Consider the following 26,896-nt stretch of genomic DNA (forward strand, 5'->3'; position numbering starts at 1 on the left):
ATAGATTCTTGACAGATATACTCCCGTGTATAAGAAGTGCAAATTGACCGTGCATCCGGGTTCTCAAAATTTCGATAAAGGCGACATATAAACCCCCGCGAAATTAGTCGACTTTGGTAAATCGATGTAGGATGTATTTGGAATTTGCTCTATCATTGCCACCTGTATTATGATAAGGCCCTTGCTATTTAAGATGGCAATGTATTTATCTGATTCTTCGAAAAAATGACTTTACTGGAGAGCGTGGTGCCATCTATAAATGGCAAAGGAAGCTAAAATTCAAAATAGCGAAACAATAACATCGTCTGAGAACCATTAGAGTATTATAATTAGACAACTTATACCTGGCTTTAATCTAAATTATATATCTCATACAAAATATATTGTTAAAATTACTATAATTTGGGTTATTGTCCAATTTAGAAACGAGTCAATCAACGCGAAGGGTACTTTTATGACCCTAATTTTTTGTCAAAATGTAGCTTAAGCATCTTGTTCTGATTTTGACGCTAGCGACATCTGTTGAAAAAAGAGCTACTTCGCGTAGAGCCGACACTTGCTTTGAGGCTCAAAATATTTTGAGTTAATTACTTAAAGATGTTAAATGTAAAAATTAAACAGCGTAGGAATATGTACCTATTAACAAACCATATTTTACCGATGAAAATCAATATATAATAATCAATAATCAGCTAGGCTAATACCCAAGGCATCAAGCGACTTTTAGTACTATTTCTTCTTCACAACGTTTTCTGAAAAATCAACGAGAATGAAGGTGCATGTTTCATGCGAATAACATTAGCAAGGTAAGTAAATGACTACTTTTCTCATAAGATAAATATTATATACTTCTGATATTACATATCTTCAAATTTCGGTTAATTTTAGTTTTTGACTAACTTTAAACTAAATTACTATTCTATTAATATTCTTAATTTTTAACTTGCTTTATGTTCAAATAATTAAACATGTAGATGATATTTTTATAGTGAAATTAGTTAAATACTTAAAAAAATACGCAATTAACACAATCGCATTTTAAGCCGTTTCGTTAGACAGGTTAATAAAAGACATTTTCCAAATTTAGCTCGCTTTGTCACCAGCGTCAAGTTACATAGACCAAATGTCTGCAGAAGGCCAAATGTTCATAACCACTAAACGCAATACGTTTCCTTTCTGTAATGATATTTAAATGTAAATTTTAAGCGCTTAACTGATATAACTCTGCAGCGAAATAAATGATTTCAAAAATATAAAATTTCATTCACAATAAAAGTTCGTCTTTGGAATAGCCTGTTACAAAAATAGCTTTAAAAACCTGTTCCGCTAGTCACTTGACAGCGCACAATATACCGTATTTTTAATATTTTATTTTACTTCATTTTTCTTGCGCGAAATTTCGTATAGGCGAAATTTCAAACCACGCATGCGCCACAGTCCGTTACGCTTGACGAGTAACCAATAGGATTATTTGTTCAGCTGGCTTCTGCCAAAATAGGGGGGTGAGAAGAACACGCTTTAGTTCGAAAGGGGGCAATAATATGTAATTCGGTGACGGGGGGTGCGACGGAGGGGTAACCTTATCAATGGGGGGATGGCAAGGAATGAGGAGGGTGAGCGTACGAAGTCGCTTGGCTAGTTACTTCTCGTAAATTTAATTCAACTCCGCTACGATACAGGTTTGGCGGACTTTTTACGGGTTCTTCTGACAGAAAAATTGTTGAAGAATCCTCTTTTCTTTCCGGAGTCCGTCCAAGTTCACTAGGTTAAAACCAGGGGTACTATTTTTAGGGTGGGCGACGCTCGCGAACGTCATAAAGAATTATTTTTCTATCTCCCGTCTCTTGTATCTGGTTTTCAGTTGGTTTCGTATCTCGGTAGAAGCCGTGTATCTCTGTTTCGGGTACCGGACCTTCGCGACAGTTTCCGCTTGTGTTTGTGGTCCGCTTAAAGGAATCAGTTAGCATTCGGTGGAAAGTTTAACGGAGGGCTTTTTCTTCAGAATTGAAATAAGCTTGCCATGTTTGATAAGTGAATTGTTGGTGTTCAATTAAGGAGTGTGATTCGCGCGCTATGACGACTAACTTATCCAGCGTGCGGTTATGGGATCGGATTATGCACGGTGCCATCAATGGAGTGGTCACCGGAGTGACCGACGCCGTCAATCAAGAACATGGGATTAATAATTCGTTCATCAGGAGAAGGAGTACGGGTGGTGAGTCACTTTCTATTCCATCTGTCATTCCCCACAGTCAACTGGTCAGTGGCGTAAGAGAGAAAAAGGTTCCCATGATAAGATGGGCCCCCAAAAGATTTCTGGAAAAAAAGGTTCCCATGATAAGAAGGCGAGGGGTCGGACATTTACCAAAATCCCGTACACTTTGTCTGAAATCCCAAAATCTTTTAACTCTCGCTATGGTAAATTAACATTGAAATCCCAAAATCACTTCAAAAAGTAATGATAAAATCACCAAAATCTCTACGAAATCCCAAAATCCCGTACAAAATAATGGCAAGTGTCCGACCCCTCGTAAGAAGGGCCCCCAAAAGATTTCTGGAAAAAAAGGTTCTCATGATTAAGAAGTGCCTCAAAAGATTACGGAGAAAAAAAGGTTCTCATGATAAGAAGGGCTTCAAAAAATTACGGAGAAAAAAAGGTTCCCATGATAAGAAGGGCCTCAAAAGATTACGGAGAAAAAAGGTTTCCATGCTAAGAAGGGCCTCAAAAGATTACGGAGAAAAAAAGGTTCTCATGATAAGAAGGGCTTCAAAAAATTACGGAGAAAAAAAGGTTCCCATGATAAGAAGGGCCTCAAAAGATTACGGAGAAAAAAGGTTTCCATGCTAAGAAGGGCCTCAAAAGATTACGGAGAAAAAAAGGTTTCCATGCTAAGAGGGCCTCAAAAATATTCTGGTTTCGCGATGCTCCCTTAGTTAGGAAAGTAGTGTGGCTATTTTGAGTTGAACCAATCCGAAATTTGGGGTTATGACTGCCATTTTGGGGGAAAGTTTTCATGGTGTAATTTTCGAAACTGGATTCGTGCTATTTCACATTGAGAAACAATTATCCATGTTAAAATCTACGGGGTGGTATTACTCGATAGGTTTTGGAAATAGACCAACCCTCGCAACTGGCGTCATTTTGTCAGGTGGATATTGTAGCCTAGCGACCACCAAACCCCCATTGAAACTAGCGGCCCGTTCAACGCTTTTAATTCTACATTGAGAAATCGTCTGCAAACACCCACTTACGTTAAATTAGGGGATCCACCGGCAATATTAACTTCCTTTCATGGGGAAACCGGGCCCCAAACAGCCAGTGGGATTTCCTTCACCTGCCCACCTACCCATCCTTCCACCTGGCCTCAAATATCCAAACCTTTTTGAATGGATTGGCGGGCTGAAATTTGGCGCACGTTAAGTCCGTGATGGGTAAAACTGTTCAAATCGCGCGTGACCTCGCCCTTTGACCTTCAAATAACGACTTGTTACGGATGACCATTCTGCTTAGAGGTCGGGGACGGTTAAAGGGAATATAACCTCTGTTATTTCTGTCGCCCTCCGAGGGTTCCAATATTGTCCGCTGTCTTCCACGGCTTTTCACACCTGCGGCGCTGATAATCGCTGATTGTGAAGGGAATAAAGGAAATTGATGGGGTCTTCCATAAAGAACGCGTTGGATTCCCTTTAATCATTATCCATGATTAAATTGATTTTTTTCGGGGAAAAAATGTAAACAAAGAAATTTACCGGTTAATAATTCGGAAAATGATTAAAAAACATGTATTATTCGTAAAATTTGAGCTTTTTATCGAAAAAAACGTCGTTTTGCCGTTTAATTTTACAAATTTATCAAACAATTAATCGGATAATACAGAAATATAAATTACTTGATCATAAAGTTTTACGAATAATTTTGAGAGCTTTATCTATTGAATAAAAGTTAACCATCCCCGACCTCTAATTCTGTTAATATCGCGAACTGACAAGCGAAACACGTTCGCTCGTAACAATACCGTGAAATAAACGATTCATAATTGTCAGTAGGTATTAATGGCTTAAAATCAGCAGGTGGAAATCGCCTTGACAACAAGTGTTCCCCCGAATTCTACTGCCCCCCCCCACCTAGAGCATCACAAAAAAGGGAACCCCCCCGCGACCCTCTATTTTAAACTCTCTCCAAATCTCGATATTTTGAATTAAACTTTTATTTTTCGAAAAAATCGTAAAACCAAATTTGGGTTTTTTACCATGCAGTTATGTTTTGCACGACTGAAGAGAAAAGTAAAGATATTATGTTAATTAAAATGTGGCCCTTTAATTTAAACGCCGATTCGTAAGGGGGCAGTTTTATTTCGCTTCACGTTGAATCTATTAATTTTTTAGTGATTCGCTCGACTTACCAGCCAAATGATAACCTTCTTTAAACACGCGTGAAAATACTTTCTTCCCAAAAATGTTTCAGGAAAATCGTGAATTTAATTTTTTAAATTTTTTTATTAAAAACATTTATGGTTTTTTCCTCGTATTGTGAGGGTAAACACAAATTTAAAGTTGTTTTTTAAATGAAGCTCTATAATTTATAGTTATTGAAGAAAATAAATATGGCCTCGCATCCTTGAAACAGAAATTTTATATCAATTTAAAAATTGATTTTACATAAGTAACATAGACAATAAGTATGCCACTTCTTGTTTAAATGTAAATTTTATTTCAAAAAACCCTTTCTCGAAATTATTGTAATCGGTATTTCGTTTTAGACATATTTAGACACTAGGGGGCCCTGTGCTGAACTAAACCTTGATTGCGCAATAACTCTGAAAATAAGCTAGGTGATAAAATTTGTTAATGGTCGTCAGTAGATTTTTATCAATTGTGGGCTCCCCTATAAATTACTTAAAAATTAAATTTTGCAAAGTTTTATGTATAAATCGACTCAAGTCGATTTGTGGGCCCCTAAGTGAAAACAAACTGTTTCGCCTACCCATAACGCTGCCCCTGATAGTCATACTTAATGTTGTTACGTTATTTATAATTTCTTAATTTATCAGCATTGCTGAGAAAATTAGGTTTTGTAGGAGCAACATTGAGAAGAGTCCCAATTTTTCTTTATAAAATATTTTATTTTCGGATATTTCCTTAAAAATAATTTCGGAATACCTGGAAAATATATTTTACACAAATAGTCGTGAAGGAATTATCCCGTAAAAAATCGACATTGGGGCAATCCGGGAAGAATGTATGATATTATTATTTTATCCTTGTTACGAAACGAATAAGAGTGGCGCTCTCGTAATGAAATTGGCCCAGGGTGTCGCCGTTCGGTTTTGGTGATGCGCTTTTCAAATGGGAAAAAGATTTTCTATCGAAAAAGAAAAGAAGATAATTTGATTTCCCTGGAGGGGAAAAGACCGCTGTTACCGTCGACTTTCAAATGGTTCAAACAGCACCCAAAATGAAACGTCTTTAGCCTAAATAAAGGTCATTTCCAAGAATACTCCTTTTTTGTGTTTATCTCTAGCTATCGGCCAAATTTATCAGCCCAGAAGCGCCGAATTAGTTTTCGCTCTCTTTCTTAGTGGTACAATCACGGATATTCTATTGCCATGATTTCTTTGTTTTCTGCGCATCATCCTTGGCGCATTTATAGAGTCAAAGGGAGTCCATGTAAAAACAAAAGTGACGTCACGTGATCGAGATGGTAGTTTATAAATTTAAAAAAATAAGAATTTAGCGAAAACCCATTTTATTTTAGGCTTTGAAATGGATTCCCCTGACCAAGTCTGCTAGCGCTCTTATTTAACTTTGTTTACACAGGGTTCATAAAGATCTTGAAAACCTGGAAATATCAGAGTAATTCCAATTTTTTTGGACAAATCAGGGAAATCAGAGAAATTTATGAAGGTTCAGAAATTTTGCCCTAATGTATACAAATTGACATCAATAAGTTTTTTTTTATTAAAGATTTGACTTTTTTTCTTCTTATATATTACCTGGAAATATCAGGGAGTTCAATTGTTAACAGAAAATTCATTGTTCAGAAAGTTGGAATACAAATTTACATCATAAAATTTTTCTTATTAAAAATTCGACTTAATTTCTTCTTTTATTTGATAGGATGGAACTAATTTAACTTAAATGACAATCATAAAATGAGTTACTCTGTAAATCTTAGTTATATTTTATCGTACACCTGAAAAAAAGGGATATATTTCAGGGAAATCGGGTTGCGCGATAAACTTTTCGAGCGCTGTCAGAAGTGTGGACAAATATTAATAATCAGCACCACCTTAGATCAAAGTCAGCTACTGACTTTAATACCTTTAAATCAGGTGGACAGGTTACAATTCGTAGGAGGGTGGTAACAAGCCCTTCATGCCACGCGAGCCAACAGCAGTTCCTACACTCAGTATGACGGTTAACGCAAGGTTACCACACGTCGGAGAAATCAGGGAAAAGTCGGGAAATTTAAAATAGGCCTAAAAAGTCAGGGAATTTTAAGAATTTGTTAAAAGTCAGAAAATTCTATTTTATCTTTTCTAATGTAATTTTACTCTAGACCTATGACAAATTATATGATTATAATTTATTTTCTTGAAAATATGGCAAATGTTTTTTCAACATTGCAATAACATTTTTACGGAAATATAAGTGCAATTAAATTTAATAATTTCTGATAAAAGTAAAATATAAAATAAAGATTTTGGCATTAAAATGTCAGGGAAAATCTCTTAGTCAGGGGAAACCGGGAATAGTCAGGGAATTTGATTCTGAAAATTATGTGGCAACCCTGTAACGTTTATAAGTTTTTTATGGAAAGTGAGAAATCAAAGAACTCTGGGGAAATAATAAGGAGAAAGTTATAAATACGGACAACTCAATTCACTTACTTGTCCTGGTAGTAGAATGTCTATGGCTTAATCATTTTTGTGAGATTGGGGAAGGCATCGAAATCAAAAGGGCGCCTCGCGATTGAAACCTGAAACAGCCCCTCATCGTGATAGTGCCCTCCTAGACGTTTTATTCTGGTTTTTACACTTTTAAAAGGATAACGTCGAAGATTCTAATCGCGTATGCTTATCTTAAGAACAAAATTAAGTTTGCATTCCTTTTTTTAATCTCACCTTTCTTGTAAAATATCATCTTCCATCTTGTCGGTTTCACTGTCTGTCCGAAAGCCAACAATTCAGAACCACTCAATTAAATTAAATTTTCAATGGATTGGATATTTAAATTTAATGAAGATTAATTTAAACCTTTCCGGTGCACTTAAATTATAAATCAATTTGTGTTAAAAAAAACAGGCGTAAAATCTAAAAATTAAATCAATTAAAATAGAATAATAGTTTTTTTAAATAAAAACAATTAACAACTCTGCACCTATTTGACGTCAATTTAAATTAATAAAAGTATTTTATATTTATATTATCATTTATTTTTGTGAAATCAAAAATGTTTGTTAATCGTCATTTTGGAGTGTTCAATTTGATTTTCAACGGAGGGGGGGGGGAAAATAGTAATAATACCACAAGTATATAAAATACTCGTAGGTAGAAGTATTAATGTACCTTCACAGTATCCTAGAAGTAGTAGTGATTTACTAAAGAAAATATTATTTATAAATATCCCTAAATGTAATTTTTTTATTTTAAATTTTCATTTTAAAGGCTTATTGCCTAGATCGGATACTTCACTCGCTAAAGAATATTATATACTTCTGATAAATCTGTATTCTTAGTTTGTGAAATATTGAAAGGTAAACTGCTTCTGTTTTTAATCGATACGTAAATTTCCAGATATTCTAGAACATATTTTTGTGATAAATTCTGCTTAATTTTAGTAGTATTAATATTAATTTTTTTATGGAAATATAGAATGCCTATTTCCAGTATTAAATTTCGGTAATTAAAAAAAATCTTTAAAAAATATTTATTTGAACCAATATATTTAGAATGATTCTTTTCGTACTTTGGGTCGTAAATACTTAATAAATATTTAAATACCGCGTAATAGCTAGCACCCAAAGTCCTTATAACGTAGTTGTTTTTAGCGGAAATAATTTCATTTCATATCAAAATATTTTGAAATCCAAGGTTTCTAATCCCTAGCGCAGCATGTGCCTTTTCGTACGTGTAAAAATTAATGATATATTAAATTCAAACTAAACGCGCACAATGAGAAAATGTTAATCTTCCTGAAGGATAAAATCAGATTCATTCTTTTGTACCCATATAATTATCTTTCCTTTTCATAATAGTTAGATTATGCAAGTCTGAAAAATCTCTTCACTCGACTTAGGTCTTTGGAAAGCTAAATTATAAATTTAACCTGTCAAAAATGGCAATGCGCGTGCGCAGAAGAGGCTGCTATCGAAATACCAAACTATCGATAGTATTGGTCAAATTTAATATCGTGGCGGTCCGTAACGCCGACGTGAATGATTTTAATGAAATTTTTAGATATACGGTCGATGGTGCCAATTTAAGACTTGGGCACCAAGAATAAACAGGTATTTTACATCCGCTTAAGCATTTAGTTTATGATTTGACTCAAATAGCGGATATATCGTAACATACTGCCACTACTTATAGCTGAACTTACACAATCGATAGTTTGATTTTTTCGATATCCGCCCCTTCTACACATGCGCCTTGCCATTTTTGACGGATTGAGATTTTTGGTCATTTTTGATTTTTACGAAATAGCCTTCCAACTCATTTTCCAAAATACGGTTAAGAATAATAGATGGTTTAGGATAAATTATTGATTATCTAGAGCAATTTGATCGAAAAAATATGGTTTATAATAAATTAAATATGCATATGGAATGCAATATTTACTATATTATTTAAAATTAGCTTAAACTTGCCCCAATTAATTTTTAGAATAAAAACAACAAAATTCTCAGGTGCACAATAAGCGAGTTTCAATAACCGCACCGTCATCTATCGGCTTTAAAAATAACTATTAGGGTGGTACTGGTCACAACAACAAAGGAAAGCGTAAGGTGGTGTCATAGGTCAGATATTATGCTATGCGCTCATCCGAATTGATAACTAACTCGATCCTGCGTCCTAGATGGATAATAATCAGCTAGGCTAATACCCAAGGCAGCACCTTAGGCCTAAGTCATCAAACGACCTTTAAAGCCATTAATTCAGGTGGCCTGGTTACAATGCGTAGGAGGGTGGTGCCAAGCCCTTCATGCCACGCGAGCAAACAGCTCCTTACACTAACTATTACCGTTAACCTCAACAAGTTCTTATGGAAGGGGAAACCGAAGAGCTCGGGAAAAACGCCTTAAACCAGTGGGGAGAGAAATTGCAAACTCAACGCGGAAAGAGTGGTTCCGAGTTTTCACCCAGTGCCTTAAACCGGGATCCATCATTGCCAGACGCACGATAATTATTATCGTACACGTCGATAATTTCGAGTTAATTTGTGGGACGTACGATATTTTCATTGGCGTACTATATAGATCGCATTTTTCGATAATTCGACTTAAGCGTACGATAATGTACGATAATTTTAAAAAATATCTGAAAACCAGTTAAAACTGCGACTTTTAAACGTAGGTTTTCAATCGATCAAACTTTAAGTGTTATTAAAAATTTAGATATCTCAAGTTTAAGGTCCGTATTTCACAAAAATTTAAATTGATCGGCATTTTTCTGGCGTACGACATGGATTAAACACTAAAGGATGTTCCACGAGCGAAATAACGCAAAAATACTCTGTAACCTTGCCACCTAGCGGCGCGAGTTCGCAAACCGGAAATTGTTTTCTATCCAGGGGCAAACAAACGGGTGTGCAATGATACTTCGTTTATATACTTACCAAAGATCTTTATTTTAGGATTTGAAGCTTTGCAGTTTCAACCTTTTCACTGTTTACTATTTGTAATTTTAAACGAAATTGAAGATTGATAAAAGAAGCGTGTTTTGATCCATGTGGTTATAATCTTCAACTAAAAGAGCAGACGAAAATCACGAAGTTCCAAAAACCCGCGAAATTATTTAAAAAAAATACCAGATGGCGCTACAAAATCATATCCGGTGCCCCTAGGGGAGTTAAGCGCGGGGGGAGGAAACATGTTACGACTGAGCCAACGCGAACTCGGCATTGAAATCTTAGCTCGTGGAACATCCTTTAGTGCTTAATCCATGCGTACGATAATTTATTTCTGAAATCGATAATTTTTTGGTTCTAGTACGATAATTTTAGTTTCAGGAACTGACAACGCTGCTGGGATCGAACCCGGCTCCTCTTGCTGCGAGGCGAAAGTGCTAACCACTCCGCCATTTACCTTACTGGAAATATAAGATGTACTTTCGAAGTTTCGCATTTGACCCAGCCGACTATGTCCGCCATCAAGCGATTACTTAGCGTTTGAACTTATAATGAAAAATATTGTATATAAAAGCCCTGCTCCCCCCTCCCCTGGCTGCTGATGGCTCGAGGCTGATGTCCATCCGGCCGTGTAGGCATTTAGCGCCCGCGGCGGAATTTTGTTTCAACGCTCGACTGGGCACGATACAGGTACTAGTACGTCCTTCAGTGCCTACCTGTTGCAATCGAATAACGCGATATCCCCATATACCTGGATATCATCGGATAAGAAAACTATCCTAAGAAATCCGGGGAACTCTTCAATTTTTAGTTTAATTAGGGTTTTCGTCATTTTCCCGGGCGTTATTACTATCTTTTAACAGAAGTAATATGTCTGTTAAGAGACAAGTATGGATTTACAGCCACGGCAGTAGTCCTGGCCATTTATGAAAGGGGCGATCTTCATACGTAGTCTAATTAAGGGGGGAGGAATTTTCCTACCTTTATTAGTGCATTTTAAAGGGAGGCATTTGCTCCCACCTTGTTGGCGCCCATGGCAGTAGTGTAGCACGGATTTTGGTTTGTGGGCACACCTAGGAGCAACAAACACAGCAGCCCACACAAGGAGAACGCAACCCGTCAAAAGTCGTGCATTTTCTTGCGTACATTTTTCATTGGTTAGTCGCTTTAGCGCCTGCTGCCGTCGGAAGGGGAAAATTCAGAAATTGTCTTCCCCCTTTCCGTAAAACGTTCAGCGTAAAGGCTAGTCCAATGAAATTTGTACACAACACTGTGTTAGCGTGTTTTAAGGCTAGCTGAGTTCTCCGTGTGTTTGTTGCTTCTAGGGCACACAATTAAAAAAAACATAGTAATTGTAAATAAAGCCAACGTTTCGGGGGGGGGGCATTTCCCCCAATTTTTGTATTTCACTGAGAATTGTTTTTTATTGTTTTGTGGATTTTTATTGGTTTGGTCTGGTTTCCTTGTTTTCGATGTATGTGATGTTTTCTTGTATAAAAATTGAAAACGAATCCCTTGCTCCGTGTTAAATTTGAGGTGGCAGTTCATTATACTTGAAATTATAATAATAATGATTTAATATTTTAAAATTTAATAATTTTAGACGATATTTAATCATTTTTACCGTGATTTAGTTATTTTAGACGCGATTTAGTCGTTTTAGACGCGATTTAGTCATTTTAGACGCGATTCAATAATTTTAGACGATATTTAATCATTTTTACCGCGATTTAGTCATTTTTGACGCGATTCAATCATTTTAGACGCGATTCAATCATTTTAGACGCGATTCAATCATTTTAGACGCGATTCAATCATTTTAGACGCGATTCAATCATTTTAGACGCGATTCAATCATTTTAGACGCGATTCAATCATTTTAGACGCGATTCAATCATTTTAGACGCGATTCAATCATTTTAGACGCGATTCAATCATTTTAGACGCGATTCAATCATTTTAGACGCGATTCAATCATTTTAGACGCGATTCAATCATTTTAGACGCGATTCAATCATTTTAGACGCGATTCAATCATTTTAGACGCGATTCAATCATTTTAGACGCGATTCAATCATTTTAGACGCGATTCAATCATTTTAGACGCGATTCAATCATTTTAGACGCGATTTAATCATTTTAGACGCGATTCAATCATTTTAGACGCGATTTAATCATTTTAGACGCGATTCAATCATTTTAGACGCGATTTAATCATTTTAGACGCGATTTAATCATTTTAGACGCGATTCAATCATTTTAGACGCGATTTAATCATTTTAATCGTGATTTAATCATTGAAATCATTTTAATCGTGATATAATCATTGAAATCATTTTATTCGTGATATAATCATTGAAATCATTTTATTCGTGATATAATCATTGAAATCATTTTATTCGTGATATAATCATTGAAATCATTTTATTCGTGATATAATCATTGAAATCATTTTATTCGTGATATAATCATTTAATTTTTTGAAATCGCGAATTAATAATTGAAATTTTCTTAATCGCGAATTACTCATCTTAATCGTGATGGTCTCATTCTTTTCGTTATCGTCTGCATTTATAGAAACTAGTAATACTGTAATTTCAAAAAACTCTTTCTAAGAAATATAAAAGTTGAACAAATATAGAACGTCGAAGCAGTTAAAAATTTGCATATTTTCATTTCTTAAGACTATAAAAATCCTTCAGCGCAAATCGGAAATTAATAACTTCTATCTTTGGCCAAGAAACAGAAATAAGTCGAACCAATTTTAAAATTCTTTTCAAAAGTGGGTAGCTCGAAACCTTAGGAAGAAAGAAGATAAGATATACTTTATCTCGGGTCAATCCTGAAGAGAAAAACTCGTCTGCACCGAACATCGCCCACAAAATATATCGGTAAAAAAATTTACCCACTAAACGTTATTTATAAAAAAAAATCTTTCGTTTTTTTTTGGTTACGGAAATTCGAAATTAAACCAAAGCCAAAATGAGAAATAAGAATTGATGGCTACGCCCTCGTGGCTCCGGTGATTCAATCATTTCATTTAAGACTTAAAAGAGAAGCTCTAGATAATAAAATAAAAAAAATATTTAAATTGAGGCCAGATTGATGGTTTTGTTATTTTATCGCTAATTGCCGAGGAAGATACCCCAAAGAATTATTGAAGATGTACCGGAATTTTAACGTTGTCTTTTACCCCCAATATTTATGCGTTACTTGGCCCATATATTGAACCAAAACCATCATTTGGAAAAAAACCGATACGTTATAATACAACCGCTAATGGCATTCCTCACTGGATATTAAGAACGGATATTTCCACCGAAGCCCGTACCGTCCGCGTAGTTAATTCCCAATTATTCGATGACCTTATATTAAACTGTGGCTTAGTTATACCTGGCACGATAATATCATCCGTCGAATATCCGGAGGCTGTTACGCTATTAAATCTCAGAATGATATTTTTTATACGTATTTAATTGTTATTCTCATTCGGGTGTAGTAGCTGCCTTTGAGCGGTGGTCGACATATGATACGCGGATATTTATATTTTCGAAATTCCTTCCAGAAATAGGCGTGTTTGATTCTATTTCCCTTATTTTTTAATATTTGTTGCTTTGTATTTTTTATGATTGCTTTTAATTACGGTTGTAAGTTGAAATAAGGCCAAAATATGACTGCCCGTAATTATGGTGGACTTCATAACGTCAATAAATGAGATGCGTTTGGTATCATTAAGAGGTTTTTTTAATTAATTCAGTTTATTTTGGAGCTAAATAGGAACGCGATTCAAGTATTACCCGCTCGACGCGATTTTACACTTTGTCGTAAAATTCATACCTTAATTAAATTTGGTTAGCTAAAGTAAACGTACTTAAATTTTCAGTAACCTCAATGAAATTCGATTAGAGTAGTAATGCGAGTCCAATTAATACTGCATTAAAAATATTTATGATGTTGTCTTACAATTAGGCTAATTAGCCTAAATTTCTTTCAATATTATTGTCAATTTTTTTATATCTTAGAAAAATAACTTTTTAATTTGATAAACCAACTCTAGAACTCAAATTAAATAACTAGAGTGAAAATAAAATAAAAAATTATATAGAAATAAGTAGAAATTATCTCTTAAGAACCCTACATTTCGCTTACATTAACTGGATTCGTGTTGAATTTATCGACAATTAATCTTTCCGCTAACCGTATTTTCCGCCTGGTCGTTGTAACCACCGAAATCACGATTTCGATGTAAAATAGGATAACACGGGCCCATGGCAAAATGGATGGTCTCTTTATTTAAAATTGCCAGGCCTCCAACCCCCGAAAGATAGGACTACTATGATATACGGGTGTGGTTGTTTCATTGATATCGAAGGGGATATTTCACCCCCCTTTCAATAATTATTTTACATAAAAAACCCAAGATACAAGGTCAGACGCCTATAAAAAATATCTGCAATCTAGCGGGAACGGATGTCTGTTAGCTCTCACGCCGGAGACCACCATACATGGCATTGGTCCGTTTTCGAGAACGCTGGGAGAAAAATTCCGATAATATCAAATGCCGATATATTAACAATAGCGAAATATTTCTATTGTCAGCTTTCATAAATTAAAACATTCCATTCCCGCAAATAGGAAACACTTTTTTTGGCAATTATACTTATACGTTTATATATATAACAATTAAATGGATATGTTAATTTGTAGCCTGGACTAAATTATTTGGAACCCAGCCCTTCTCTTTTTAAAACCCTTTCCAATGACATTTTATTCCATCGAATTATTGTATTCAAAATTTCATAAAACTTTCCCTATTTACAAATTGACTTTTTCTAACTTCAAAGTTTTTTTTTAGCGTAAGAACATTTTCAACACCTTTGTTATTTATGAAAATCTTAAATTTTAAAGGCCATTTTTCAAAGGTAAAAGTGTTGCGATTTTAAGTTCAACGGCTTTCTATATAGGAGATGAGTCTAGCTTTTTAAATGAATCTTTTAGCGGAGTGTAGCCCCTACTTACACTGGCGGTTTTTCTGAAACCGCCCTAGGCGTTGACTGACTGGCCGTAGCCTCTGGCGTTATTGGCTACCATATTTTTTTTTATATTAAAATTTCCTTCATAATTTTTCGAGTGTGTGGTATCTGTGTATTTTAATGGTAGACCAAGAGAAACTTCACGTGATAAATGTTGTCACGCTATGGCTTTTATTTTTGGTTGCAATTATGGAGCGTTCCGAATGAACGGCTAAATTTGTAATCTTTCGAAGCTGCAGGCGGCCAACTTCAAGACGTGATGGCTATTTCGCTCTTTTTCCGGTTGTATTGTGCCGTTTGTTACGGTTGAAAGTTATTTTGTGTTTACGAGTTATATCCTTTATGCTAATCAATTTTTAACGTTAATCCTGGACCGTAACTAAAATTATGTAAAATTTAATTATTTTATAACTTACTTTTCAAGGCTTAATATTATCTTTAATATTTGACGTCTAGGATAATGCTGGTAAATTTAGTTTGTCTTAAAGGGAGTATAACCTTAATAATTATAATCAGCTATAGGCTATAACTAGAGGTCGGCGTTTGAATAAGAAATTTTACGATTGTTTATATTTATCCACAACCGATAATTATTCAGAAATATTCGAAAAAAATGATTAATTTTGCATGTTAAATCGTATAATTTATTCGTATAAATCAAATAATACTAATTTTAATGATTAATTGCAATTTTTGCGGTTAATTTATTTGTTCCGCCGACCTCTAGCTATAACTCAAGGTACCACCTTAGGTCCGAGTGATCTAGCAAACTTTTAATGCCATTAAATCAGGTGACCATGTTACAATGCGTAGAAGGGTGGTGACAAGTCATTAATGCCAACAGTTCCCAACACTAACTATTACCGGTGACGTCACCAACCATAAAGTAAAATATTTCCCCGATTATGGCATCCACTTTGAAGTGGCGCGAAAAGTGTTCCGGGGTGGAAATTACCACCTGACATTTATTGTGGCAAATAGTGGCAAAAAGTGTCATGGTAAATAATAATTTTTAGTTACAAATTGACATATAGTGGCAAATATTAGAAAAAGTAAAAATACTAATAGATTTTTCGGATGAAATACCATTGGGCTATTTTTTATATTTTGCACATAAATATATAAAATGTTTGGCTATTTTGAAACATTTGTAAAACACAATTAAATATTTTTATTATATTCATTACTAAAAGTTATAGAAAATAAAGTGTTCTAAGAGTACAAAATTATTTTTTCCCCTATTTGTCATTATATGCCATTATTTGTCACTATATGCCATTATTTGTAAAATTTGCCATTACTTGTCACTATTTACCAGTGACATGGCCTATATTCGAAAAAAGTGACATTTTATGAACACTGGCGAAAACGTCTTGACTTTGAAATCGCTATTCTGTTGTGGATCATTTGTAGGGTCTTCTAGTAATGTTTTAAGATATAGAAATAGTTATTTGGGTAAAATATGCAAGTTGATTGCGACAAGGATGAACTTACCACAGCTGAATACAAACTATGACGTTTCAAATTACATTGCTGAGCTCACTTATGTAGAGCCGCCCTGTTTCGAAAGGGTGTCTTTTGATGGCAAAAATAAATCTTTAAAACCTTAAACATTATTGCCGAGCGAATATTTAACCAATTATAATGGCGAACGTTTGAATATGTCTAACCACTGAAGAAACTACACTTTGATCCTAGGAAGAAAATACACTTTGATCCTAGGAATTCACTACAGTTTAATACTTTGATCCTAGGAATTAACTACAGTTTAATACTTTGATCCTAGGAATTCACTACAGTTTGATCCTAGGAAAGACACTACAGTTGGATCCTAGAAAGACACTACAGTTTGATCCTAGAAAGACACTACACTTTGAACATAGGAATACACTACAGTTTGATCCTAGGAAGAAACTTGTTTTTAATTTTAAAAAATATATATATTTATATTAAGTCATCTAATTTTTGGTTCGAATAGATACTACACTTTGATCTTATCGAAACGATGAAGAAGCCTGTTATATAGTTTCAAAAAAGTCAATAATTTTTGTAGAAAACAATATTTCACAATGTTTTATATTTTTTGGAACAACAAAAATTATACAGCAAAAGAAGGGCAAATTAATTAGTCTATTGCTTGAATTTTAATTAGCTCTAACACTAAGCTTATTCCCCCGAAAATTAAGCAAATCAGCCCGTTAAGTGCACGCCTGTGTCGTTTTTCATTTCCCCTTTTGTGCCTGGGGAAAATTGGACCATTGTATAAAAAATACATTTTAGAAAGTGTAAATAAAATGTACTTTTTCATTTTCTTCAAAAGCGTTAATATTTCAAACCTCGTCTTTCAACTCAGTTTTCAACGTAATCTATTTGACGTAATCCAGCCCATTTATAAGAAACCACAACGGATGCCCATGAACAAAAAGACTAGGCTGCATCATAAGGAAATAAATTTGCTTTTTGATCCTTCCAACAGCTTAAAAGAAGCGTACGAAAAATGTTTGTGATTATAAACTTAATCCTTTGCTCGAGCTACGTGTGATAAAAACGTGGAGTCTTTGAGAAGGGTTGTTATATTTGGTCATTAATGGTACACAGCTTACTACAAACGAAAGGTCAACAACCGCCTAAATTTGGCTGAAAAGAGGTTTAAATGGAATTAAACCTGGCCGGTTTTTTAGCAAGGCGAAGATACTTTATATTGAACTCTAAAGCTTAAAATTTACCAATAAATTATGTTCTTTTATATGGTTTCGTGTTTAATCATATGACAGGTTTCTCTAAAACATTATTGATGAAATGATGATCGTCTCACGACCTTATAGGGTTAGCGTCGTGGTTATTAAATGATAATTTGATAAAATCACGATTTCTCCTCCTTAATTACAATTTAGCGTACTTAGTACGTTAACCATTTTGATGATTATCGGAAATTCCTTTATAGATTTAACATCTTGTAAAATGTAGTGGATTCGACCGAGTAATTTTAATTACTAAAAGCTTTAAGTAATACACGGATTAGGAAATAGCGTGAAGGATAAATAGACGTTTAGTTTGAAGCCATTAGAGGTCCGATGTTAATACTTTTATAGATTACTAGATGGCGCCAATTTAATCTTTTTTGGGAGAATGACTGAATGTTGAGAAGATTTTTAGCCCGCTCCCAATCCCCCTCCTGCTCCTGCCCCCCTAATAAAAATCAAATCTGATTGGCCTTTGACGTTTTTCCATCCCCCTCTCATGCAGGGGTTAAATTAGAAATGAAGCCCCCCGAATCGTATTGTAACCCGGCCACCTGTTTAAAGGCATTATAAGTCGCTCGATGACTTAAGGTGGTGCCAAGGGTATTAGCCTAGCTGATAATTATTAAGTGAATTATTACGAAAACAACTTCTAAAACTATTTTAAGCGATGCTTTACGTAAAGACTATAAACTAAGGATGAACTCAGGAAAAATCACGTAAAAACATAAATATAAACAAGAAAAAATTAATATTTCACGTTGTTTTTAGGTAATTACGAATGTCTAGGTTTCATACTGTTGGCGCCAATTGGAATGACATTTAAAAATAGGCTTCTAATTTCGTCGCCTTCATCTGTGTGTATTTCAATTAATTTTCTTTCCTGAAAATATTTGTCGTATTTATCAAGAAGAGATTCGGTAAAGATTATAGAGTAGTGGATCAAGTGGTGCCATTTTAGCTGGTGCAATCTTCCTTGGTGACCCCGTACGTGAGTTATTTCCATCCCGGAATATTTCCACCGTAAAAAATAAAGCAGAGTTTCACTTTCGCCCTGTTATCAAATCGTTGAACTTCAGCTACAAAAATAGCCCAGATAAAAAGTTTTATGAGCTGAAATAGAAAAATTTCACTTTTGGTTTTGTATTTTGTTTTCGCGCGGGGCCCACTCGAAATTTCGCAAAGTGGATTGACCTTAACACAAAGAAACACCATCATTCATGATCTCCGAGGTATGTTGAGGGAAGGCTAAAATCTCTTACCTTTTGAAATGAATGAATCCTTTTTTTAACTCTCAAGATTTTATAAATGTCAATAGAAACTTTAAATTAGGTATATTTTTTATCGTCCATAAAATGTACTTAACGTGTTTTTTACGGAGTTAGGCTAATAAAATTGATTTAATAGATTTATAGATTTATGATTTAATAGATTTATAGATTTATGATTTAATAGATTTATAGATTTATGATTTAATAGATTTATAGATTTATCATTTAATAGATTTATAGATTTATGATTTAATAGATTTATGATTTAATAGATTTGTAGATTTATGATTTAATAGATTTGTAGATTTATGATTTAATAGATTTGTAGATTTATGATTTAATAGATTTGTAGATTTACGATTTAATAGATTTGTAGATTTATGATTTAATAGATTTGTAGATTTATTATTTAATAGATTTATAGATTTATTATTTAATAGATTTATATATTTATGATTTAATAGATTTATAGATTTATGATTTAATAGATTTATGATTTAATATATTTATGATTTAATAGATTTATGATTTATGACTTAATAGATTTGTAGATTTATGATTTAATAGATTTGTAGATTTATGATTTAATAGATTTGTAGATTTATGATTTAATATATTTGTAGATTTATGATTTAATAGATTTGTAGATTTATGATTTAATATATTTGTAGATTTATGATTTAATAGATTTGTAGATTTATGATTTAATAGATTTGTAGATTTAAGATTTCATTCAATAGTTGATTGATTAAATTAATTACAGCAATTTCCAGAATTAATTTATCTAAAATTCTGAATTAAAAATATTTAAATCAGAAATTTTTTTTGCTCACAAAGGTTCCTCTTCTATTAAGAAGATTTCAGTTCATATCTTTTTCGTAAACATAGTGACTTTCCCTTGACTCTTATCCCGTATACTAAATTTACTCGTAAATGTCTCTGTCTGATAAACTCTCAATCTAATTTTTGAGGTTTCATTCGAGATTCGAGACGGACCACCGTGCTAGATTCATTACTTTTTAAATAAATTACGACCCACAGAAAAAATCGCAAAAAGGTTTTTACTTTAATTAATTTTTTCTTCTTTCTAAATACGTTAAATATACTTTTAAAATGTTGTGCTGGCGATCCAAATTCAAATATTATTAAATAAACAGTATAATTTGTAATAATGACCAAAAACCGCAAAATGGTATAATTATGACGTTCCTAATGATATTGGCTTTTCTTAAATGAAAAATATGAAAATAAAGAGCGAACTTGACCTCAAATTTCTTCCTAAATCGGTCTGGATCGAGAACTTCTAGCAGGAGATCATTAAAGATGATATTTGTATTATTTCCTGGATCGGTTTTATAATTTTTGCCAATCACGCGTCGTCAACCGGTATTGAAACCTTATTACGGGAACTAGACATTTTTTTTCTTTTCGAGTCTTCGCGCGCCGTGGGACAAAATTTCTGTCGAGTCAAAAAACCCGCGCAAGGTCGTGGTGCCACTTTTACCCTCGTTTTCGTCTCATTACGACAAACCTGACATAACCGTTGCATGGAAACTCTCATTAAAATATCGTCTTTGCGCGGAAGTTGACCACTATAAAAAAAGAGAGCCGATGATAATTATTAATTAGAAAGCGTCTATTGAGAATTTATATAACTAGTTTTTTTTGAAAGGAGAACGGCTTTCCCAACTTGCTTTCTTTTTATCATCGAATTTCTGAACTAATCAAGTTTTGATTTGTTGGGATTATATTAAAGGACCTTTATATTTATACCTCGATTTATACCTCCAAAGGTTAGCTGAATGTTAGGGGGATTATGGGCTGGATATGTCATTATATTTGATCTTGTTTTCTTAATGCCATTTTAATCGGGCAATAATGTCCATCTCGACTAGTAATATAGCTCCTATATTTTATAAATTACGAATCTCGAAATTTAATATTAAAATTTCTAGCTATTTCATGAAAAAAAATATTATTGCTCTGTAATTGTAGTATCGATTTTTGGTTATTAAATTTGATTTGTAAAAGTATCAGTCTTAAACCCATTAAAATTTCCAATATTACAAGTTTTAGCTATTTCATGTAAAAAAAATAATTATCGGTCTGTAATTGTAGTATCGATTTTTGGTTTATAAAATTTGATTTTTGAAAGTATCAGTCTTAAACCTAAATCATTTACCCTGTATGAATTAAAATTCCCAAACCAATTTACCATAACTTTCGGAAATGAGCTCAACGCTCGATGTATGTTAACGTTTTGTAAACAAAACAGTACGATAGGAGGCGGGTTCTTTGTAATGATTTCGTTGACTGCTACGAAAAAGTTAAATGCCCTTTAATGCTCAAGTGACTTTAACAAAAACAACCTTCCGGATGTTAACGATGATTTTTATTTTTCATTACGCCGGTCTTTGTTTCCGCCTTTTAAACGTTGTTATCCTAACACTGCCACATTTTTGGTTCGAACCTTTCCGAGCTTGACATTGTACGACAAAGAGGGTTAAAATTTCGCTTAAGTAGAGTCTGTAGAGACGCCAAATTTATCACGATATTTTTATTTCCTTATTGTATTTCTTTCCTCGTATAGGGTGACTCACAATATACGTTCAAAGATTTACTAAGATTTCTATCGGAACATTGTTCGCGTTTCGATTATTGCATTCTGCGTGATATTTAATTTAGAGTCTTTGTGTGGGTGTTACGTTATAAATAGTTTTGACCCGCATATCTCGAACGAATCAGAATTGGCCCCGAATGCCATTTCGTCGTTATATTCCTCAATGATTATTATTATTATTTCTTATTTGAATGTCCTCGAACAATGGTGGCAGATAAAAACGGTCGTTTTGTTTTATCTTAATTTTCTTTCTATTGTGATTTTCTAAAGGTCAGGTTTAAGTGTGGCCTAACTGCGAAACGGAAGGGACCCACTGAATAGAATTCGTTGAAGTTTGTATTCGTTTTATATTCGCGTCATTTAAATTTATTTGGTCTAGACTGGGGTTGTTTTTTTTATTCGTACCGTATGAAGTTTGTTTACCTCCATTTATTTTTTGACGGTTCTAAATTTGTTATATTGGACAAAATTTACAACTTAAAGGGCTACATCGGCGTTTGAAAAAATTTGATAAAAATCCAGTAGATCCTCCTTTTTTGTACCTCGTGATATATTTTCCGAGATCTCGTTTAAAACTAGCAAAGTCTAGTAAATTTGTGAAATATTCGAAGGAAATTGCATTGCTTAAAGCAGTGGTTCTCAACCTTTGTCACCTCGTTGAACCCCGTTTCAGTTGAAAATTTATCGTGGAAACTCGCTTGTAAGTCAGTTTTTTTTCTGCCGAAACTAATTTATCGTAGCACAGTTCAAAATCTCGTGGAGCCCGTAGAATTTTAAATGGACCCTTGGCGCTCCATGGAGCCGCGATTGATAATCACTGGCTTACAGGGTTGGCATAGAACCAGCCATACCGTGTATATCCACCTGGTTAAATCCACTTGAAAAAATCCAGATTTTTGTGGCTTTTTTAAAAAAAAATTACAATATGATTATTTTAGTAAATTAATAGTTTTTATTTAGAAATTTAGCTTATTTTTTGTTTCATATTTAGAAACCGGTTTACTTTTACCAGTTTTTCGGTAGGTTTAAAGTTCCAAAGTTCGCTGCCACGCTTCTGTCGGTGCGTCATACACAAAAACTAGGGGGAATTTCCCGAGGAAATCAAAAGAATTCAGTTATTTTATATAGTTATTTCGCTTTATTTGTTTAGTTTCTTATTTACGACAATAACTGCAGACAATTTCTACTTACATAAGTAAAAGGTACTGTTTATATTTTAGCCGTTTATAACCGAAAAAACCGGATATAGCCAATTAAAACCACTGGTCTGGATTTTTTCGAAAAAAAGCCGGCTTTTTTCCAACCCAGCTGGCTTAAAGCCAGTGACTGCTCCAAAGAAAACTCTTTGGTGGCTTTTTCGTATTAAAAATATTCCGTTAAGTATCGAACTCTATCATTACACCAACGATAAATATTTGAATTTTTGTCGTTTGTCAAAAAATATCGCTGGTTTAAAAAATAATTACTTTATCACAATATATCGTGATAAATATATTGCGTGTACCTTTCCATATTTTAACTTTCTTTTGTTCAATCGAAAGGATATTTATTACAATTTATTATTACATTCTATAATAATAATCATCATCATCAGCTAGGCTAAAACCCAAGGCACCACCTTAGGCCTAAGTCATCATGCGACTTTTAAAGCCATTAATTCAGGTGGTCGGGTTACAATGCGTAAGAGGGTGGTGGCATTCCCTGCAAGCCACGCGAGCCAACAGCTCCCTACACTAACTATTACTGTTAACCTCAACGAGTTTTTATGGAAGGGGAAACAGAAGAGCTCGGGAGAAAACCCCTTAAACGAGTGGTGAGAGGACTTGCAAACTCTACGCGGAAGGAGTTGTTCAGAGTTTTCACCCAGTGCCGATGATAATTATTGGTGTGAACGTGCTTAATACGAGCCAACTTAGAACAAATACCTCTACTACAAAATATGTCCATTAAAGGCATTTATATTCAATATTACAATTTAATTTCAACATGTGTAATCAAATATTTTAGTTAAATATTTGTAGCTAAGCCTCGGTTAGAAAAACCGGCCGTTCTTCAAAAGCGTTTGTGAGGCCAACACGTTGTGGAAATATTTTTTCCATTCCACGTAAGCTTTGGAAATCTCAACCAATCGTACCTAATACATTAGTTTGGACGCACTGCCATAAACGGCATCAGGTACCACTGTAGAGCCTTATCTTGCTTTAATGTATTTAAAATATTGAGGATTTTAATTTGGAGGGTATTATCAAGGATATCTTATTCCGAGCGTCTTATTAATAAATCTTTCTTTCGACTTTTGGAAAAACCATTTTTTTATACCTTTGCAAACGGGCGTTAGACGACCAAATGTGTCAGATAGCCACTTGTTCATTTCCTCGTAGGTGTCTGAACGTTTTCTATTTGCGGAAACTAATTTTTTAAAAAGTGCGAAAGGAATTCAAAACAACCATCTGCAGATGTAGAGATTCACGATTAGAGTTACTTTTTATGGAAGGTCACGATTTTCGAAGTATATAACCTTTTATACCTTTTGGGTTAAAACCACACGTATATGACCTTTTTCGCGTAAATTAAATTTACGCATGCCTCGTTATCCCAAACAGTTCTAAACAGTTTTTCATAAGGTAGTGAAGATGCGTTTATTTTGATAGCAAACGTTTTGATAATTTAATGAAACACGTGAACCCAACAGCTTAAGAATTTTCATTTTTAAGGTGGGATTGTTTTGATGTTTTTGCGTGACCTTGCTTAATTGGTTACGATAGTTTCCATCTTAAAGCTTGGTTCACACTGGCAAGAATACTGGTTTGTTGGTCGTTTTTCTTATTTCTAAAGTCTGTGGTGCCGGTGGATAAGGTAGCAAACGCAGAAAACAAAAAATATGGTCCATATTAATATTAAGTTATTAACTAAGCTTTTTTAAAATAATTTTTTCATAAGACTCGAATTTTTGGCCGTGCTCGAAAGAGTCGGTTTTTGTGGCCGTTCTCGAAAGAGTCGGTTTTTGTGGCCGTTCTCGAAAGAGTCGGTTTTTGTGGCCGTTCTCGAAAGAGTCGGTTTTTGTGGTCGTTCTCGAAAGAGTCGGTTTTGTGGCCGTTCTCGAAAGAGTCGGTTTTGTATCCCCGGTCTGAATTTATTGACGGTACAGGGGTATATAAATCAAATAATGAATGTACTCCTTTAGCGTTAAGTCAAGAGATTAAATTTGAATTTCATATACCGAAAGTATTAGTACCATATGTTTTTCTCATAATTGATTTTTCGAGTGTTGTTTTAATTTCAAAAGGGTGTTTTCAAGTGAAATTTAATCAACCTTATAAATCAAGATTTCCTGTAAGGAAATTTAATAAATCTTACGAGAACGTCAACAAAAGATATCGTTGTACGCTGCTTTCACGGTAGCCCCTTTTTCCAAAAAAAAGTGTCTTGGCGCCTTTTGCGAAATTTGATTCTATAATAAAGCGCGAAATTTGCGCGCCTGTTTGGTCTCTTCCTGGTTGCGGCCGACTCCTGTCAACTGTACGCGTTCCAAATTACTCCATGAAGAAACAAGGGAAATCTTTGTTTTGCTCAAAGTTTGGGGAAAATCGTTCTTATTAAATTAAATACATTTGCATAAGTTCAGAAGTAAGTAAAAACTGTTATTACGACTAATGTATGGCCGTTTCCTTTTTAATACCCGCGATTGTTATTAGTTTTGATCTTTTATTCGCACCATAATATTTTAAGGTAATGGAATTTGACTGTTTACCATCGTCGCCGGCATTCCCCCCCCCTCATTGTTTGAATAACCCACTTAATATCGAAATGTATACAATTATATTACTTGTTTGTTCAGACTTCGAAGCTGTACAATTGCCTAAATGGTTAAATATACAAGTTGCGTATAATTTAGATATGTTACGATTATTGTCATTTTGGTTTGCGGGGGACATTGAATTCGTACCGTCGCTTTTGTCTCCCCTTTCAAACGCTGACCGCCATCTTAATTATGTTTACGAAAAATGGGCAAAAAGATATCAACTATTCAATGGCCCTAATTAGGTAGTGATTGCAAAAAATTTGGAACCCCTAAGTGGTACTCTAAGAACTTTTATCGCGTATATTTCGTGGTCCGTTCTTCCGACAAAATTGTCCCGCTTTATTAGCCCGACTTAAACCTCTATAAATATTTCCAATTAGCGGTTTTTACTCTTTCTAATTGGTCCAATTAAAAATGGGATTCATGAAAGGGAGCGTCCATTAATTATGTGAGGAGATTTTGGCGATTTTTCGATTCCCCCCTCTCCGCTTGGTGAGATGTCGTGAGATTTGGCTTGACCCCCTCCCTCCCCCCTAATATCACGTGATATTTTTCAAAATGCGTATTTTTAGTGTAAATACGTTAATCTGTGTTTGATAGAGTTGGATTTATTTAAAAAAAACATAATTTGCTTAATTATTTATATTTAAGACTAGTTAAGACTAGTATCTTAGACAGAACGTAGTCTAGAATCACAGTGAGAAAATCGAACAATAAAATACTTAAATTTTAAGTATTAAGGAACTACTAAAATTTAACCCAGTTTTATCGCAATTTAACACTGTTTCTCGCGGGAAAAAATGACGTGGTATTTGCCGAAAACCCCCCTCTCCTCCACGTGAGATTGGGTGAGATTCAGCGCGACCCCCTCTCTCCCCTAAACGCCTCACGTCATTTATGGACGCTCCCAAAGCAAAGGCTTTAGTTACAGTCACATATTCTCTGTTCAATGAAATACATCCTTGGTCCAATCAAACGAGATAATTCCGAATTCCTGGGATAGTCTTTTGCTTGGAAATTTCGATTCCCGATGACGAATGAGCGTATCGCATAAAAAGGGTCCCTGTTTCCCCGTCGCGCTAATGATCGACCGAAGAGGAAACTATAACTCGAAATTTAATTATACGCGTTGCCAATCTCGACTATATAGCGTGCTTTAATTCGAAATACAAAAATCCGAAATGTCTTAAATAACATTATTTCTAGACACGGTACATGACAGGGAAAATCTCGATTTTCACTTCACGCTTGCTTGCCTTTTCTTCTGTCCGCAGATTTTGTTACCCTTTGTGTGAATAATATCTCCAAATACGGAAGAGGTAAAAATTTCATTAAAGAAATTAACCATTGTTTTTACTCGAGCTTACGCGTTTTCGAGATTAATTAAATACTGGTTATTTCCTCTGGAGATTTCACCCAGGAAAGGGTTAGTGGATTAAGTGTCTTAAGACAATCTATAATTAAAATTATCCGATATCTAAATAAATATTTTAAGAAATGAACTAAGTGAAACACGCGATATTTGGTCATTGTTTTTATTGTATTATTGTCTTTAATCTAGGTCTAGTTTGGAATAGTTT

The 26,896-nt window shown here is 34.2% G+C and overlaps 1 protein-coding gene across 1 annotated transcript in view; it reads left to right on the top strand.

Annotated features, from left to right (window-relative positions):
* The first annotated feature begins 1,947 nt into the window (after positions 1–1,947).
* LOC149924864 (uncharacterized) overlaps positions 1,948–26,896 on the top strand; it is a 254,886-nt gene continuing 229,937 nt past the window's right edge. The window contains exon 1 of the mRNA XM_090160131.1: positions 1,948–2,215. Coding sequence (XP_090016257.1) covers positions 2,074–2,215 — 142 coding nt within the window. The 5' untranslated portion in view covers positions 1,948–2,073. The remainder of the gene's footprint in view (positions 2,216–26,896) is intronic.

Source organism: Leiobunum rupestre, chromosome 10 (genome assembly GCF_980474605.1).
Source record: "Leiobunum rupestre chromosome 10, qqLeiRupe1.1.hap1, whole genome shotgun sequence".
Taxonomy (NCBI): Eukaryota; Metazoa; Arthropoda; class Arachnida; order Opiliones; family Sclerosomatidae; genus Leiobunum; species Leiobunum rupestre.